Genomic DNA, 14735 nt, shown 5'->3' with positions numbered 1-14735 from the left:
CCTGCTGGCCACACTCTGCTTAATGAACCCAGCAGACCATTGGCCTTTTTGGTTGTGAGGGCATCTTACTCACGAGGGCTCATGGGCAACTTGTTTCCCACCAGCACTCCCAAGTCCTTCTCCACAGAGCTGCTTCCCAGCAGGGCAGCCCCTCCCCACTGCCCAGCCTTGCCCAGGGCAGTCCTGGCTGAGCAGAGACCCTCCCAGGCAGGTCACACTCATCAGAGACTGAAGTGTTGGACCTCAGCCAGGACATGCTGGCCTCCAGAACCCAGCCTGGGCTCCCTCACAGCCCCCTGAGCATCCCCCAGTGCTCTGCCTCTCCAGCATGCCTGTGCTGGCTGCAGTTGCCATGGTGACTGAACACTGTCCCCTCTCCTGGTCCCTTTAAGGAGAGGTGTCCCCTTCTCAGCAGCCACTCACAATCACAGAATCAACCATGTTGGAAGAGACCTCCAAGATCACCAAGTCCAGCTGATCACCCAACCCTAACTGATCAACTAGACTCCAAGCCCTCCACAGCACAGGGCTATCCCCAGGCCACCTGCTCTCAGACTGCCTCTCCTCTGGCCACAGCCTGCAGCCAGGGCTCTGGCAGGCAGCAGAAGGACATCCTGGTCCCTCAGGCCAAAGCAGGCAGGACAGGGACATCTGCCTGGTGAGGAAGCACCTCCAGCTGGACTACATCGCTAGCTCCAGCTGTCAAAAGCTGAACATCACCAAGGACAAGAAAAATAAAGGCAAGAGCAGTGAGGATCTTGTTGCCAGGTGGAAACAAGCTATGGGTTTAAATGAAGTCCAAGAAGGGAAGAGCTTGAGGGCATCTAAGACCAGGAGAGGATCTCTAAGCACAGAGAGCCACAGCACGGTGCCTATGGTCGATGGAGCCACCTCTGCTCCCAGCCTCACCACAGCTAACGGCCCTGGCACCTCCTTGGGCACTCACAGAGAGCCCAAGGGTGCCAGCCTCATGCTTCCCACCTGCAGGAAGGGCCACCTTCAGCCAAGTCTGTCCCACCATCAGCTCAGCGAGGAGAAGCACCACCTCCAAGTCTGACAAGCTGCTGCCTTGGCTTCCCACGTGGTGGTGGGACCCCCCCTGAGCTCCAACAGCTGCCAGCAGCTTTAGCAGGGGGCGAGCTGAGAATCCTTCAAGGTAAAAGAGCTCTTTTTGCACGCTGCTCCTCCAACACCCCCACCCTGCTGCCTCTTTTAGCCCTCCCTGTCCTCGATTAGAAGCTCTGGAGACAAGAAGTGTGCAGAGTTTTGACTGCTGAATGATGCCTCTTGCAAATTCATCCCCAGAAAGCCTGCCTGAGGGAAGAGAGGCCTTTGCTGCAGCAAAGAGAGCTTCCCCCTCTGCCCCCTTGGAGGGGGTTCAAAGCCATGGAGATATGGTGCTGAGGGCTGTGGTTTAGTGGTGTCCTGGCAGTGCTGGGCTCATGGTTGGACTTGAGAGGAGACTGTGGGAGGCAATTTCCCTTCTGCTCTCAACATGCAAATCACCACTGCAGCAGCTCATGGGTTTAATATATCTCCAGCTTGCCTGGTGTGGAGTCACATCAGTCAAGTATATGTGGCAGCCAGTCCAGAATGACTCTTCAGAGTCAGCATTTCCACCTCAGCTGCAAGGACAGCCTAAAGATGAGTGTGCAGCCACCTGCCTTACCCCTCTCCCAGGTCCCCTCTGAGGCAGGACTCCCACTGAGTTTGGGTCAGCAAGAAGATGGCCAAGAGACTCAGAGAGAAACAGATTAAGGTCGCCAAGAAACATCCTCCTCAGCCTTGAGTTTATACATGATTGCAGCTTTCCACAGCCCTCAACTTCCCTAAAGCTGATACTTCTCACTCCAGGACAGCCAGCAAGAAGAGGAACTGCCCCAAGAGACCACATTCTCACAGAGGAGGTTGGGTTTTTCCATGATCTTTTGGGTTTGCTCCCTGTCCTCCACAGCTCCCAGCACCACAACTGGAAGCTCTTCACAAGTACCGGAGGAGGGAGGACTCCCAAGTGCTGACATAGCATCACAGAATTGTTTCTGTGGCCATTAAGCCATGCCCTGAGCTGCCATGTCCGCCACTGTCCCTGCCTGGGGGGCAGCAGCAGCCCAGCAGTGCTGGTTGCTCCCTTGAGAGGGTTATTCCTGCGTCCCACAGCCTTCCAGACCTTCAGACCAGCAGCAACGTGTGACTGATGGGAGAGCTGAGCTGACCACAAGTGCAACCATGAGAAAGCTTCTCCTCCACGCAGCTGGGGCTCCTCCTTCCCTTCTTTCCCTCTAAACTGCATTCCTCACTAGGTGAAGGACTGCAGAGTGGTGTTGCTTGGGTCCTGCTGGTGTGACGGCTGAGAGGCTCTGACTGAAATGCTGCCGTGCTCAGCTGCAGCATTGCTTTGCAAGTTCCCCTTTTGTCCATTTATTCCCAGCACTGCAAACCAATCTGTCTGAGAAGCTCATTCCTCATTATTTGCCTGGAGAGCCAAAGCAGCCCTCTGTTCCTGCACCCCCACCCTCCCCCGAGCTCTTTCAGCTCTTCTCTTCACAGCCTTCTGATTGTGCTCTTCGGCGCTGGCATGAGAGCGTTAAATTGTTCACTTATCCTTGACCCCCCCCCTCGCTCAGTGCCTGTGCTCTGCAGCTAGAAGCAAGCACCACAGCCTGCTCCAGCTCCTGCTTTTTTGCTTAGCCTCCTGTTTTCTCTTTAATTAACAGCCCCTTCGGTCTCACGCTGGGATCCGGGAGGTGGTTTCCCTTCGCCTCGCAAACGCCGCCCTCAGCGCCAACCTTGCTGGGTGCCAGCTTTACCACCAGGCATTTGATCTCTTACTTGCCCATCTGTTCCTTGATTAAAATCTCACCCTTCCACCTGCAGTGCTGTGGCTGCCCCCTGCAGCTCCTCCCCACGAGAAGACTTCCCTACAGAGAGGCAGCCTTTCCCCGAGGGATGCTCCTCAAGCAGAGCACTGCCTCTCTTTAACCCAGCAGCTCAAGGGCAAGCAGTCACCAGCAGGTCCCAGTGGCACTGAACGAGGGTGTAGGAAATAAGAGATGAAATCTGAGCTGCAGAGGGACAAAAGGAGACACCAGCACTCCCAGTACAGCAATACTCACAGGGATGCTGGGCCAGCAGTGCTCTACAGGCTGGGGACAGAGTGGTTGGAGAGCAGCCAGGCAGAGAGGGACCTAGGGGGACTGGTGAGCAGCAGCTGAACATGAGCCAGCAGTGTGCCCAGGTGGCCAAGAAGGCCAACAGCATCCTGGCCTGCATCAGAAATAGTGTGGCCAGCAGGAGCAAGGAGGTGATTCTGCCCCTGTACTCAGCACTGGTTAGGGCACACCTTGAGTCCTGTGTCCAGTTCTGGGCCCCTCAGTTTAAGAAGGACATTGAGACTCTTGAATGTGTCCAGAGAAGGGCAACGAGGCTGGGGAGAGGTCTGGAGCACAGCCCTGGGAGGAGAGGCTGAGGGAGCTGGGGTTGCTTAGCCTGGACAAGAGAAGGCTCAGGGGAGACCTTATTGCTGTCTACAACTACCTGAAGGGAGGTTGTAGCCAGGTGGGGGTTGGTCTCTTCTCCCAGGCACCCAGCACCAGAACAAGAGGACACAGTCTCAAGATGTGCCAGGGGAGGTTTAGGCACACAGAAAGGTGAGTTTTATCCCGGTGCAAACAGTTCCAAACAGAAGCCAGAGCCTTACTCAACCTTAAAACGTGCTTTTCCTGATAGCTGCCTCTAAAGGCAGAAGGCAAAAGGTCCAGGAGAGAGACTGCAGCGCAGTGGGAGGTTTCTACCAAGCAGTGAAATGAGTCAGTGCCACCTACTGTCGGCTTCCACCCTCACCAATCTGGCCTCAGAGCTTAAGCATACTCAGTCTCATGTCCCATGCCACAATCTCAAGGGGGCTACAAGAAAGCTGGGGAGGGACTTTTCTTTCCACAAGGGCTTGTAGTGATAGGATGAGAGGGGATGGCTTTGAGATGGAAAAGGGGAGACTGAGGCTGGAGATTAGGAGGATGTTTTTTACAGTGAAGGTGGGGAGACGCTGGAACAGGCTACCCAGGAAGGTTGTGGATGCCCCCTCCCTGGAAGGCCAGGTTGGATGGGGCCTTGAGCAAGCTGATCTAGTGGAAGGTGTCCCTGCCCATACTGGGGGAGGGTTGGTACAGGGTGATCTTTAAGGTCCCTTCCAACCCAACCATTCTATGATTAATGCTTTCTGAGTCCTTCTGCATTGCCATAACCAATGGCACTGTTTCAAACCCCTCAGGGTTAAGAGTCCAGATCAGAGACCTTCAGCACAACCATGGCTCCAGACACTTCAATGACCACCTAGACCAAGAGCTGCCAGAGAGACCCAGCAACCAAACCAGGGCTGCACCACTTCACAGCCCTCCTCTCCTACCATCTACACTGGGCTCTCCCATCACTACCCAACAACATCATCCAGAGAATCATAGAATCAATAAGGTTGGAAAAGACCTCAGAGATCATCAAGTCCAACCTGGCACCCAACACCTCATGACTGCTAAACCATGGCACCAAGTGCCACATCCAATCCCCTCCTGAACACCTCCAGGGATGGGGACTCCACCACCTCCCTGGGCAGCACATTCCAATGGCCAGTTACTCTTTCTGGGAAGAACTTTCTCCTCACCTCCAGCCTAAACTTCCCCTGGCACAGCTTGAGACTGTGTGCTCTTGTTCTGCTGCTGGTTGCCTGGGAGAAGAGACCAACCTCCTCCTGGCTACAACCTCCAATCTCTCTGGGCAGCCTGTTCCAGGGCTCCACCACCCTCACAGTAAAGATTTTTCTCTACATGTTGAGGTGGAACTTCCTGTGTTCCACTGCATATCCATTGCCTCCTGTCCTATCACAGGGCATCCATGAAAAGAGACTGACCCCTTCTGGACACTCACCCTTCAGGTGTTTGCAAACAGTCATAAGATCCCCCCTCAGGCTGCTCTTCATCATCCCTGGAGGTGTTTAAGAAAAGCCTGGGTGAGGCACTTGGTGCCATGGTTTAGTTGATTAGATGGTGTTGGGTGAGAGGTTGGACTGGTGCTGGTTGTCTGAGAGAAGAGACCAACCCCCTCCTGGCTACAACCTCCCTTCAGGGAGTTGCAGAGGGCAAGAAGGGCTCCCCTGAGCCTCCTCTTCTCCAGGCTAAACAACCCCAGCTCCCTCAGCCTCTCCTCATAGGGCTTGTGCTTGAGGCCTCTTCCCAGCCTCATTGCCCTTCCCTGGACACGTTGTGATGCACAACATTCTGGTGACAGCAGCCCTCAAGGTGGCCTGGATCCAGGTGAGGAAGGGCTGTAGAGACACCAAGTGCCTGCTGCCACCCCCTCGAGGGATGCTGTGGCACCGTCAGTTCCCAGCACAGCAGTGACAAAGATGTACTGCTCCAAGGCTGCCACGAGGAGATGCCAGGCACTCCTGGCTGTGATGTTCTCCTCTGTGGGATCAGATTAAATGGGTGAGCAGATTCTAAATGTGTTTCTCACCCTTTTTAAAAGGGAAAGGTGGGGAGGGAAATGCATCATGGCTCTGTAATTAATCCATAATTAGGCTTGGGTGCAACACACGCTTCTGTCGAAGCTTCCTCTCGAAGGGCAGAGAGATCTGCTCCTCCTTCAAACACTAATTGTCTCCCAAACTTCTCTTTCAGCATTAACAGGCTCTGGCAGGCTCCAAATGGCTGGAGGACACAGCAATTTTGTGCTACAGGAATCGCCCTGGGCTCCCTTTGCTGCTTCGTGGTCTCCAAGCTGAGGTGCTGTCAGTTTCTTTTTAGGGCTGATGGCTGAGCTCATCAAGATGCTTTTGTTAATCCTGGGGAAACTGATGAATTGTTAGGGTTGGAAGGGACCTCAAGGATCAGCCAGTTCCAACCCCCCCTGCCATGGGCAGGGACACCTCACACTACAGCAGGTTGCTCAGAGCCACCTCCAGCCTGGCTGCAAAAACCTCCAGGGATGAGGCTTCCACCACCTCCCTGGGCAACCTGTGCCAGTGTCTCACCACCCTCTTGTTCTGGTGCTGGTTGCTTGGGAGAAGAGACCAACCCCCTCCTGGCTGCAACCTCCCTTTAGGGAGTTGTAGGGAGCAAGGTCTCCCCTGAGCCTCCTCTTGTCCAGGCTAAGCAACCCCAGCTCCCTCAGCCTCTCCTCACAGGGCTGTGCTCCAGACCCCTCCCCAGCCTCATTGCCCTTCTCTGGACACCTTCAAGTGTCTCAAAGTCCTCCTTAAGTTGAGAAGCCCAGAACTGGACACAGGTCTCAAGGTGTGCCCTAACCAGTGCTGAGTCCAGGGGCACAACGACCTCCCTGCTCCTGCTGGCCACACTATTCCTGATGCAGGCCACGTTGAGCCAAATTTCCTCTTCCCAGCTGCCTTTTCTTGAGCTTCATGTTTAAGAAAGATTGTTAGTTTTACTAAAAATGGTTAACATTTGCTCCTTTTCCTCCTCCAGGCACGTTGTGCAGGAGAGCTCCAAATGTTCCCAACAGGGGAGCTGTATTTACCCTGCCTGCTTTTTATCCACTGTTGTCAGCTACGAGGAAGAAAAATAGCCTAAATTGCCCCAATTTATTTCTGACAAAGCAGGTTATTTTTCCCTGCCAGGGATGATTTGCTGTGTAAGCATCTGTTAGAAAACTGTATCATCTTGCTTGATTCTGGAAGCTTGAGGGAGTTACCTGCAGCTCCTTAAAATACTCTCTTCTCCTTCAGCTTTTGCTGTATTTCTCCCCACTCCTGGTCTTTAACAAAAGGAAGAGAGAGGCATGGAACTGCTGCAAAGCACCCCAACACAAGAAGGACCTGGACCTGCTGGAGTGGGTCCAGAGGAAGCCGTGAACACAATCAGAGGGCTGAAGCATCTCCTCAGTGGGGACAGGCTGGGAGAGAGAGTTGGGGTTGTTCAGCCCGGTGAAGAGAAGGCTCCAGGGAGACCTTAGAGCTGCATTTCAATGTATAAACAGGACCTACAGGAAGGCTGGGGAGGGACTGCTCAGAAGGGCCTGTGGTGACCGGATGAGGGGCAATGGCTTGAAACTGGAGCAGGGCAGATGCAGGGCGGACATTGGGCGGAGGTTCTTCACAATGAGGGCAGTGAAACCCTGGAACAGGTTGCCCAGAGGTGTGGTGCAGGTCCAACAACCTGGAAACATTCAAGACCAAGCTTGATCAACCTGATCTAGTTGGGGGTGGCCCTGTTGACAGCAGGGGGGCTGGAGATGACCTTTGGGGATCCCTTGCAGCCTGATGTGTTCTGATTCTGTGGCATGGGGATTACTGACATATTCAACTCCCTTAAACAAAAAAGACTCCTTTCCCAAGAAGGGCCATGGGTAGGTAACAAGAACACCTGTATCAGATAGGAAAGGCTGTTTTACCAGGTAAGTAAAACTGTGAGCACTGAGGGTGGTTTGCTGCGGTGCCCGTACACCTTCACTGCGCTAGTGGAAGCTCCCAGCCCCTCCCCAGAGGAGGCCACACTGGCTGGGCAGCTGTCATCACCTGGCCCCACGCCCCTGAAGCTGCCCAGTGGGCCTTGGTCTCCCCGACGCCCAGGGTCCTATCCTGGACTCAGGAGAGCTCCGAGCCCTGCCCTCGCCTCGGCCGCGGCCGTCGCGTAGCAACCCGGGGCGGCCCTCGCCCTCCCCATCAGCTGGCAAGAATGCCCGCCCCTCCGCCGCCTTCCCTTCTCATTGGCTGCTGCTCCCATGATTGGCGTGCGCGCTCACTAGTTGTCACCCTCCACGAGCCCTCCCGCGCCGGGGGCGTGGCACTACCCGGAAGACGCCGCAGGAAGGCGAGGGCAGGAAGAGCGGGGCGGGACATAGGGCAGAAGGATCCGCTGCGAGCGCCAATAGGAAAGGAAAGGGAGGAAGGTTCAGCCAATGGCAGGGTGCGGAGGGCGAGAATTTACGGGGCGGGGTCACTGGAGCCGGCAGCCGGTAGCGGAGGGAAGCGGCAAAGGTGATGGGGGGAGCCTGGGCAGGGGAAGGACCTGAGGGGTGGCTGCGGGGGCCCGAGGCGAGGCGGGCCTGGTGGCGAGGAAGGGGCCAGAGGCTGTAGGAGCCAGGGCCGAGGCGGTCCGGTGACGAGGAGGGTGCCAGGGGCTGCGGGGGCGCGGAACGAGGCGGGCCCGGTAGCGAAGCGGGGACCGAGGGCTGTTTGGGCCCGGGCCCAGGAAGGGACCGGCGTGAGGGGAACCGGAGAGAGAGAGGGTCTCCGGGGTGTGGGGGAGGACGGGGGAGCCCGCTCAGGAAGGAGCAGAGGGTGAGGGGGGCCAGGCTGGGGAAGGAGATCTGGGAATGGAACGGTGCTGGCGGCGGAGCAGTGGATGAAGGGGAACCGGGAGCGTGGGGGAAGATGGGAGTCTGGGGAGGGGTTTCAGGGCTTCTGACTTCGGGCCAGCAGCAGGGCTGGGGGCTGGAGGAGAGAGGAGGAGGTTGCTGCGACATACCTGTGCGGGACAGAACTCCTTCATCCCTCCAGTCTGGTGCCCATGTGGCAGCGACGTTTCCTCACACTGCTGCTGTCACTTTAACGTGTAGCCGATCCATGTGGAGTTGTGTTATGTTGAATACTGCACACACCCTGCCCTGATGTGCTTCGAGGTGGCAGGGAAAGGTGGGTGCTTGGGGTGACCCCGAATAGCTCTGATGGGAATCCACAGCCCACACGCTCAGTGCCATGTCCCAGCCCCATGACAGGGAGCTCTGGCTAAAGCCCTTTCTGTTCCCAGGTTGCAGCAGCAGGAAAGGAGATGTTCCTGGTCTCTGTGCTGGAAGCAGGATGAACCTGGTGTCCATGGCGACAGATCCTGAGTTGAAATGGATAACCCTGTGGGTCCGTGTGAGATGGGCAGCCCTGCTGGTGCTCCTCCTGAGCTCAGTGGTGATGCTGCTGCTCCCACTGGCTGTGGTGGAAGACCAGTGCCAGACAGTGCTCAGAGGACTCTCCTTCCTGAAGAGTAAACCGGGTACAGGCTCCTCGGGTGTCACCAGATACACAGGACAGACGACTGGGCTCAGCGTCACCTCCAACGGGCTGGAGCTGCTGGTGCTGAAAGGCAAAGCCACCCCAGGTGAGTGTCCCTGGGTGGGTGCAGGGAAACAGCTGAGCTGCAGTGTAATAACAACCTGCAGCTGGAGATCTCTGCCCTGTAATGGTGACAAACTCTTGCTGCCCAACTGCCACTTAGGTGACCCAGGGGTCAGACCTGTCATTGCCAGCAGCCCAACCACATTCCCTTGCCCTGTGCTGCAGAAGGGCCAGGTGCTGCTGTTCTCTCAGTGCTGCCTTGCCTCTCAAGAGGTTTTCCTCACGCTTTAGTACTAGTATGCTCTGTTGAGGGAACAGGGAGTGGTGCTTTAGTATGCAGCAACATAGCCAAGTACAAGGATCTATACCCAGATTAGGGCAGCCCCTGATATCAGTCCAGACTGGGGATGAAGGGCTGGAGAGCAGCCCTGTGGAGCACAACTTGGTGATGAAAAGCTGGACATGAGCCAGCACCATGCACTCCCAAGCCCAGAGCCAGCCCTGTCCTGGGCTGATCCCCAGCAGTATGGGCAGCAGGTACAGGGAAGGGATTCTGCCCCTCTGGGCTGCTGTGTTGAGACCCAACCTGCAGTGCTGGGGACAGCTCTGGAGTCCTTAGCACAGCAGAAGCAGAAACCTGTTGGGAGTGGGGCAGAGCACACCACAGCAATGATGGCAGGGCTGGAAGCCCTCTGCTGTGAGGCCAGGCTGAGAGAGTTGGGGTTGTTTAACTTGGAGAAGAGAAGGCTCCAGGGAGACCTTTCAGTGCTTAAAGGGGCCAGCCAGAAAACAGGGGACAGACTCTTGAGCAGGACCTATTGTGCAAGGACAAGGGGTGACAGTCTGAAACTGAGAGAGATGCAGAGTGGAGAGAAGGAAGAAATGTTTGACAGTGAGGGTGGTGAGACCCAGGTTGCCCAGAGAGGTGGGAGCTACCCAGTCTGAGTCAGGTTGTTTGGGGCTCTGAGCAACCTGTTCCAGATGCAGATGACCCTGCTGACTGCAGGGAGGTTGGACTAGGTGACCTTTAAAGATCCCTTCCCACCCAACCCAGTCTGTGATCCTGTGATTAATCCCCAAATCCTGGCTGTCACAGAGCAGCCTTTCCAGCAAGCTGTGGTTTGTGCCTCTATCAGCCAGGACATTAATCTGGAAAACACTCCAAGGAGTCCTGACAATTCCAGCCCTGTGGAATTCCAACCTATTGGCTTGATTACAGCTGTCATTTCTGGGAAGATGCTTGATAATGCAGTGAAGAACCAGAAGTGCTGCAGGCTGTGCTACAGCAAGTTACTGCCAGACCAATCCTCAGTCCCCACCCCCCATACAAAGCAGCCTGGTGGCCAAAGTGACCTTGGCTGGGATGGCTGCATGCCCACGGCCAACTTGAGCCATGCTGCTCACTGATCCTGCCTCACCACACTTCCTGCCAGGAACAGCTCCAGTCCCTGGCAACGTGGCATAGCCCTCAGTGCTTGGAGCTCAGCAGAGGCTGGAGCAGAAGCTCTCACAGGCTGCATTTGTTTCATTTTTGAATTGGGTGAACTGTAGAGACTTTCAGTAAACCTCACTGCTCTAACCACAGAATGGGTTGGGTTGGAAGATCACTGAGCTCCAACCCCCCCTGCCATGGCCAGGGACGCCTTCCACTAAACCAGGTTGCTCAAGGCCCCATCCATCCTGACCTTCAACACCTCCAGGGAGGGGTTATCCACAACCTCCCTGGGCAGCCTGTTCCAGTGTCTCACCACCCTCACTGCAAAGAATTTCTTCCTAATTTCCAGTCTAAATCTCCCTTCTTCCAGCTCAAAGCCATCACCCCTCATCTTGCACCCTTGAAAGAGTCCCTCTCCAGCTCTCCCACAGCCCTCTTCAGATACTGGAAGGCTGCTCTAAGGTTCCCCCCTGAGCCTTCTCCAAGCTGAACAGCCCCAACTCTCTCAACCTGTCCACATAGGGAAGGGGTCTTCCACCCTCTCACCACCTTTGTGGCCTCCTCTGGACCCTCTTCAACAGTTTGATGTCCTTGTTTTGGGCACCCCAGACCTGGTCCCACTGGATGGCATCCCTTCCCTCCAGTTCAGCAGGCCGCAGAGCTTGGTGTCATCCAGAAATGTGCCGAGGTTAACTGTCCAGAGAAGGGCAACCAGGCTGGAGAGGGGTTTGGAGCACAGCCCTGTGAGGAGAGGCTGAGGGAGCTGGGGTTGCTTAGCCTGGAGAAGAGGAAGCTCAGGGGAGACCTTCTTGCTCTCTACAACTACCTGAAGGGAGGTTGCAGCCAGGAGGGGGTTGGTCTCCTCTCCCAGGCACCCAGCACCAGAACAAGAGGACACAGTCTCAAGCTGTGCCAGGGGAGGTTTAGGCTGGATGTTAGGAAGAAGTTCTTCCCAGAAAGAGAGATTGACCATTGGAATGTGCTGCCCAGGGAGGTGGTGGATTCACCATCCCTGGAGGTGTTTAAGAGGAGACTTGATGGGGTGCTTGGTGCCATGGCTTAGTTGATTAGATGGTGTTGGGTGATAGCTTGGACTGGATGATCTCAAAGGTCTTTTCCAACCTGGTTAATTCTAATTCTTATTCTATCCTAATTCTTCTTATTCTGCCCCATTCCATCACTGCATTTCAGAAGTGAAGCTGGAAGCCAGAGCAGCTCTGAACCAAGCCCTGGAGATGAAGCGGCAGGGGAAGCGGGAGAAGGCTCACAAGCTCTTTGTGTACGCCCTCAAAATGGACCCCAACTACGTGGACGCCCTGAACGAGTTCGGGATCTTCTCCGAAGAGGAGAAAGACATCCTGCAAGCTGACTACCTGTACTCCAAAGCGCTGACCCTCTCGCCCTGCAACGAGAAGGCCCTGATCAACCGGGACCGCACGCTGCCCTTGGTCGAGGAGATCGACCAGAGGTACTTCAGCATCATCGACGGCAAGATGAAGAAGGTGATGGCCATCCCCAAAGGCAACTCCGCCCTGCGCCGGGTGATGGAGGAGTCCTACTACCACCACATCTACCACACGGTGGCCATCGAAGGCAACACCCTGACGCTGGCGGAGATCAGGCACATCATCGAGACCAGGTACGCCGTGCCCGGGAAGAGCCTGGTGGAGCAGAACGAGGTCATCGGCATGCACGCGGCCCTCAAGTACGTCAACACCACGCTGGTGTCGCGCATCGGCTCCGTCACCGCCGCCGACATCCTGGAGATCCACCGCCGGGTGCTGGGCTACGCCGACCCGCTGGAGGCGGGCAGGTACAGGGCCACCCAGGTGTTCGTAGGCCACCACATCCCGCCCCACCCCCGGGACGTGGAGAAGCAGATGCAGGAGTTCGTGCAGTGGCTGAACTCGGAGGACGCCATGGGCTTGCACCCCGTGGAGTTCGCCGCCTTGGCCCACTACAAGCTGGTTTACATCCACCCCTTCGTGGACGGCAACGGGAGGACCTCGCGCCTGCTGATGAACCTCATCCTGATGCAGGCCGGCTACCCGCCCATCACCATCCGCAAGGAGCAGCGGGCCGAGTACTACCACGTCCTGGAAGTGGCCAACGAGGGCGACGTGAGGCCTTTCATCCGTTTCATCGCCAAGTGCACGGAGACCACCCTGGACATGCTGCTCATCGCCACCACCGAGTACTCCGTGGGCTTACCCGAAGCGGACGGCAGCGCCGCCGGCTGCAAGCAAACCATCCCCGTCAAGACTTGAGGGCGGCTGGGGGAGGTTCGGGAGCCGAGGAACACAGGGCAGGAGGCCAGGCCGAGCCGCTCAGTATTCCTGCAGGGAAAGAGCTGGACAGGAGGTGTCACTGGGTAGCATTTCATTTATTTAAAGCCTTTTCATTCCATTAAGTTAATGTAATTTATTTATACACCTTGTGCCAAGCTGGAATGTGAACTGTTGATGGTGACTGTGTGCTGTACTTTGCCTCTGCTCCTGGAAGGCGGCAGGGAGAAGTGGCAGAGGGGCTCAGCAACTGGCAGCGGAGCTTCATTTCTCCTTAAAATTCAGCTTGGAGAGGCTGCTTCAATCACAAGCCTTCACCTGGCTGGTCAAGCACCTTGTCTGACCTTGTCAAGGAGCTACTAGGCAAGACAAAGCTCTAACCAAGTTGTTGCCTTTGTGTTACCTCTTTTCCCTGTTGTTCAAGGAAGCACCATAACACAACCCTCATGGTACCAGCACTCCCAGCCGTGGTCAGCAGACTCTTTCCTGTCAGTCACGTGAGTTTGAGTGACAGTATTGATCAAGGACGAGGCCGTAACTCCAGCTCAGAGGCATCTCTCCCCTCCCATTTCTGCTTTCAGTGACACTTTGCACATGTACTTTCAATTGCCTTCCCTGGGGTGAGGTTTGTACCATGAGCAGGAAGTATTTGGTTTAAGATTACAGATGGAACAAGAGGAAGAACACTAACTTCTTTCCTTTACCTGCAAGGTACTTCTGCTGTACTGCAGCGAGGAGAACCTGGTGGCTGCAAGGCCCTCCCTTACCCAGCAGGATCCCTGGGCAACTGCCAACTGTCCTCACACATTTCAGTTCAGGGCTGGAAAAAAGACTTGCTTCTGAAAAGCTGTGGGTGGAAAAGGTTGTTAGACAGCCATGAGACAAGCATGAATTGCAAGTGTGCCAAAAAGTGAAGTTTCTTCAATCTACACAAGAGAGCCTCTCAGTTAAATTACTGGGTAGCATTATTATGGTGATAAACATGTCAGGAATCACAGGAGGCCTCCTTGTGCTGCAGTGGCAGTAGGTAAAGGACATGGAAGCTGCTCTGCAGTGCAAAACAAACCTACTTTGTTTTGGCTTTTAAGATAAAACCACCTGCAGCCTAAAACCAGAACAGCTTCCTGCACCTCTGCCTGCAGCTGTGCAGAATGATTCCCAACACCTCTAAGCAAAAAAGGCTTCAATTTGATCCACTTTAGAGTGTTGTGAAGCTTAAACCCTTCCAGCTGTTAGACTGTCCTACAACAGTGTGAAGTTCTTCCCTTCTAACTCCTACCTGGAGCAGACAGTAGGACAAGAGTGGAGTTCTGTGTCCTACAGCACCATCCTGATCAGTGCTGCCAGGGAAAGTAAACTGTGGATGAGGAAGGTTGCTCTGTCCTCACAAACCATGCCTTTGGTTTTTCCTTTTTGAAGTGTGAGGTGACTGTAAATAAAATTTGCACTTTAGAGCTCTGGGTGGGAGGGGGAAAAGAAATTGTTATTTTAGTAACAGATTAATAAACTATTTTGCTATTAAATTGGTTTGCTTGGAGAAGGTTGCTCTCAAAATGCTTTGGGCCAAGAAGCGATCACAGCTTGGTTTGGTTTGAGGGGGCAGCAAGTGACACAGCACACATCCTGCTCCCTCAGGGTGCAGGGATGGGAGTGGGATGGAGACTCTCTAGTGCTGAATCCAACCCCATCAGCCAAAGGAAACTGAATTCATCACTGGTGGTGTGTAAAGGGGCAGGCCAGCCTTAGCATTCCCACTCCACAACTCAAAGCTCCATCCTGAAGTCCTATTCAAGCATTTCCAAGCTGATTTGCAGACAGAAGAAGCTGTTACCACCACCCCTGCTGCCCTTCTCTGGGTCAAATCCACAAAGCAGACTCAAGCCAAATGAAATCAGCGGAGAGCAGAAGCACTGAAAATAGTGTTTATTTGCAGCAGTGCTTGTGTTGTACAAGTGAACTT

General features: G+C 55.1%; 1 protein-coding gene across 2 annotated transcripts; it reads left to right on the top strand.

Annotated features, from left to right (window-relative positions):
- Positions 1-7942: 7942 nt before the first annotated feature.
- On the top strand, positions 7943-12780 carry FICD (FIC domain protein adenylyltransferase). 2 transcript variants are annotated; one of them, XM_054173037.1, is made up of 3 exons: positions 7943-7984; positions 8757-9098; positions 11682-12780. In XM_054173037.1, the coding sequence occupies exons 2-3, from the start codon at positions 8807-8809 to the stop codon at positions 12755-12757; spliced, it is 1368 nt and encodes a 455-aa protein (XP_054029012.1). In that variant the 5' UTR covers positions 7943-7984; positions 8757-8806; the 3' UTR covers positions 12758-12780. The 2 variants fall into 2 exon arrangements, with proteins under 2 accessions (XP_054029012.1, XP_054029011.1); XM_054173036.1 differs by lacking the exon at positions 7943-7984 and adding an exon at positions 8469-8641.
- Positions 12781-14735: the final 1955 nt, after the last annotated feature.

This window comes from Dryobates pubescens, chromosome 25 (genome assembly GCF_014839835.1).
Source record: "Dryobates pubescens isolate bDryPub1 chromosome 25, bDryPub1.pri, whole genome shotgun sequence".
Taxonomy (NCBI): Eukaryota; Metazoa; Chordata; class Aves; order Piciformes; family Picidae; genus Dryobates; species Dryobates pubescens.
This window is presented reverse-complemented; position numbering and strand designations above follow the sequence as displayed.

Coding starts and splice junctions, on each gene's coding strand:
- FICD (XM_054173036.1), top strand. CDS start 8,617: ATGTGCTTCGAGGTGGCAGGGAAAG. Junction 8,642..8,756: donor CTTCGAGGTGGCAGGGAAAG/GTGGGTGCTTGG, acceptor TTCTGTTCCCAG/GTTGCAGCAGCAGGAAAGGA. Junction 9,099..11,681: donor GAAAGGCAAAGCCACCCCAG/GTGAGTGTCCCT, acceptor ACTGCATTTCAG/AAGTGAAGCTGGAAGCCAGA.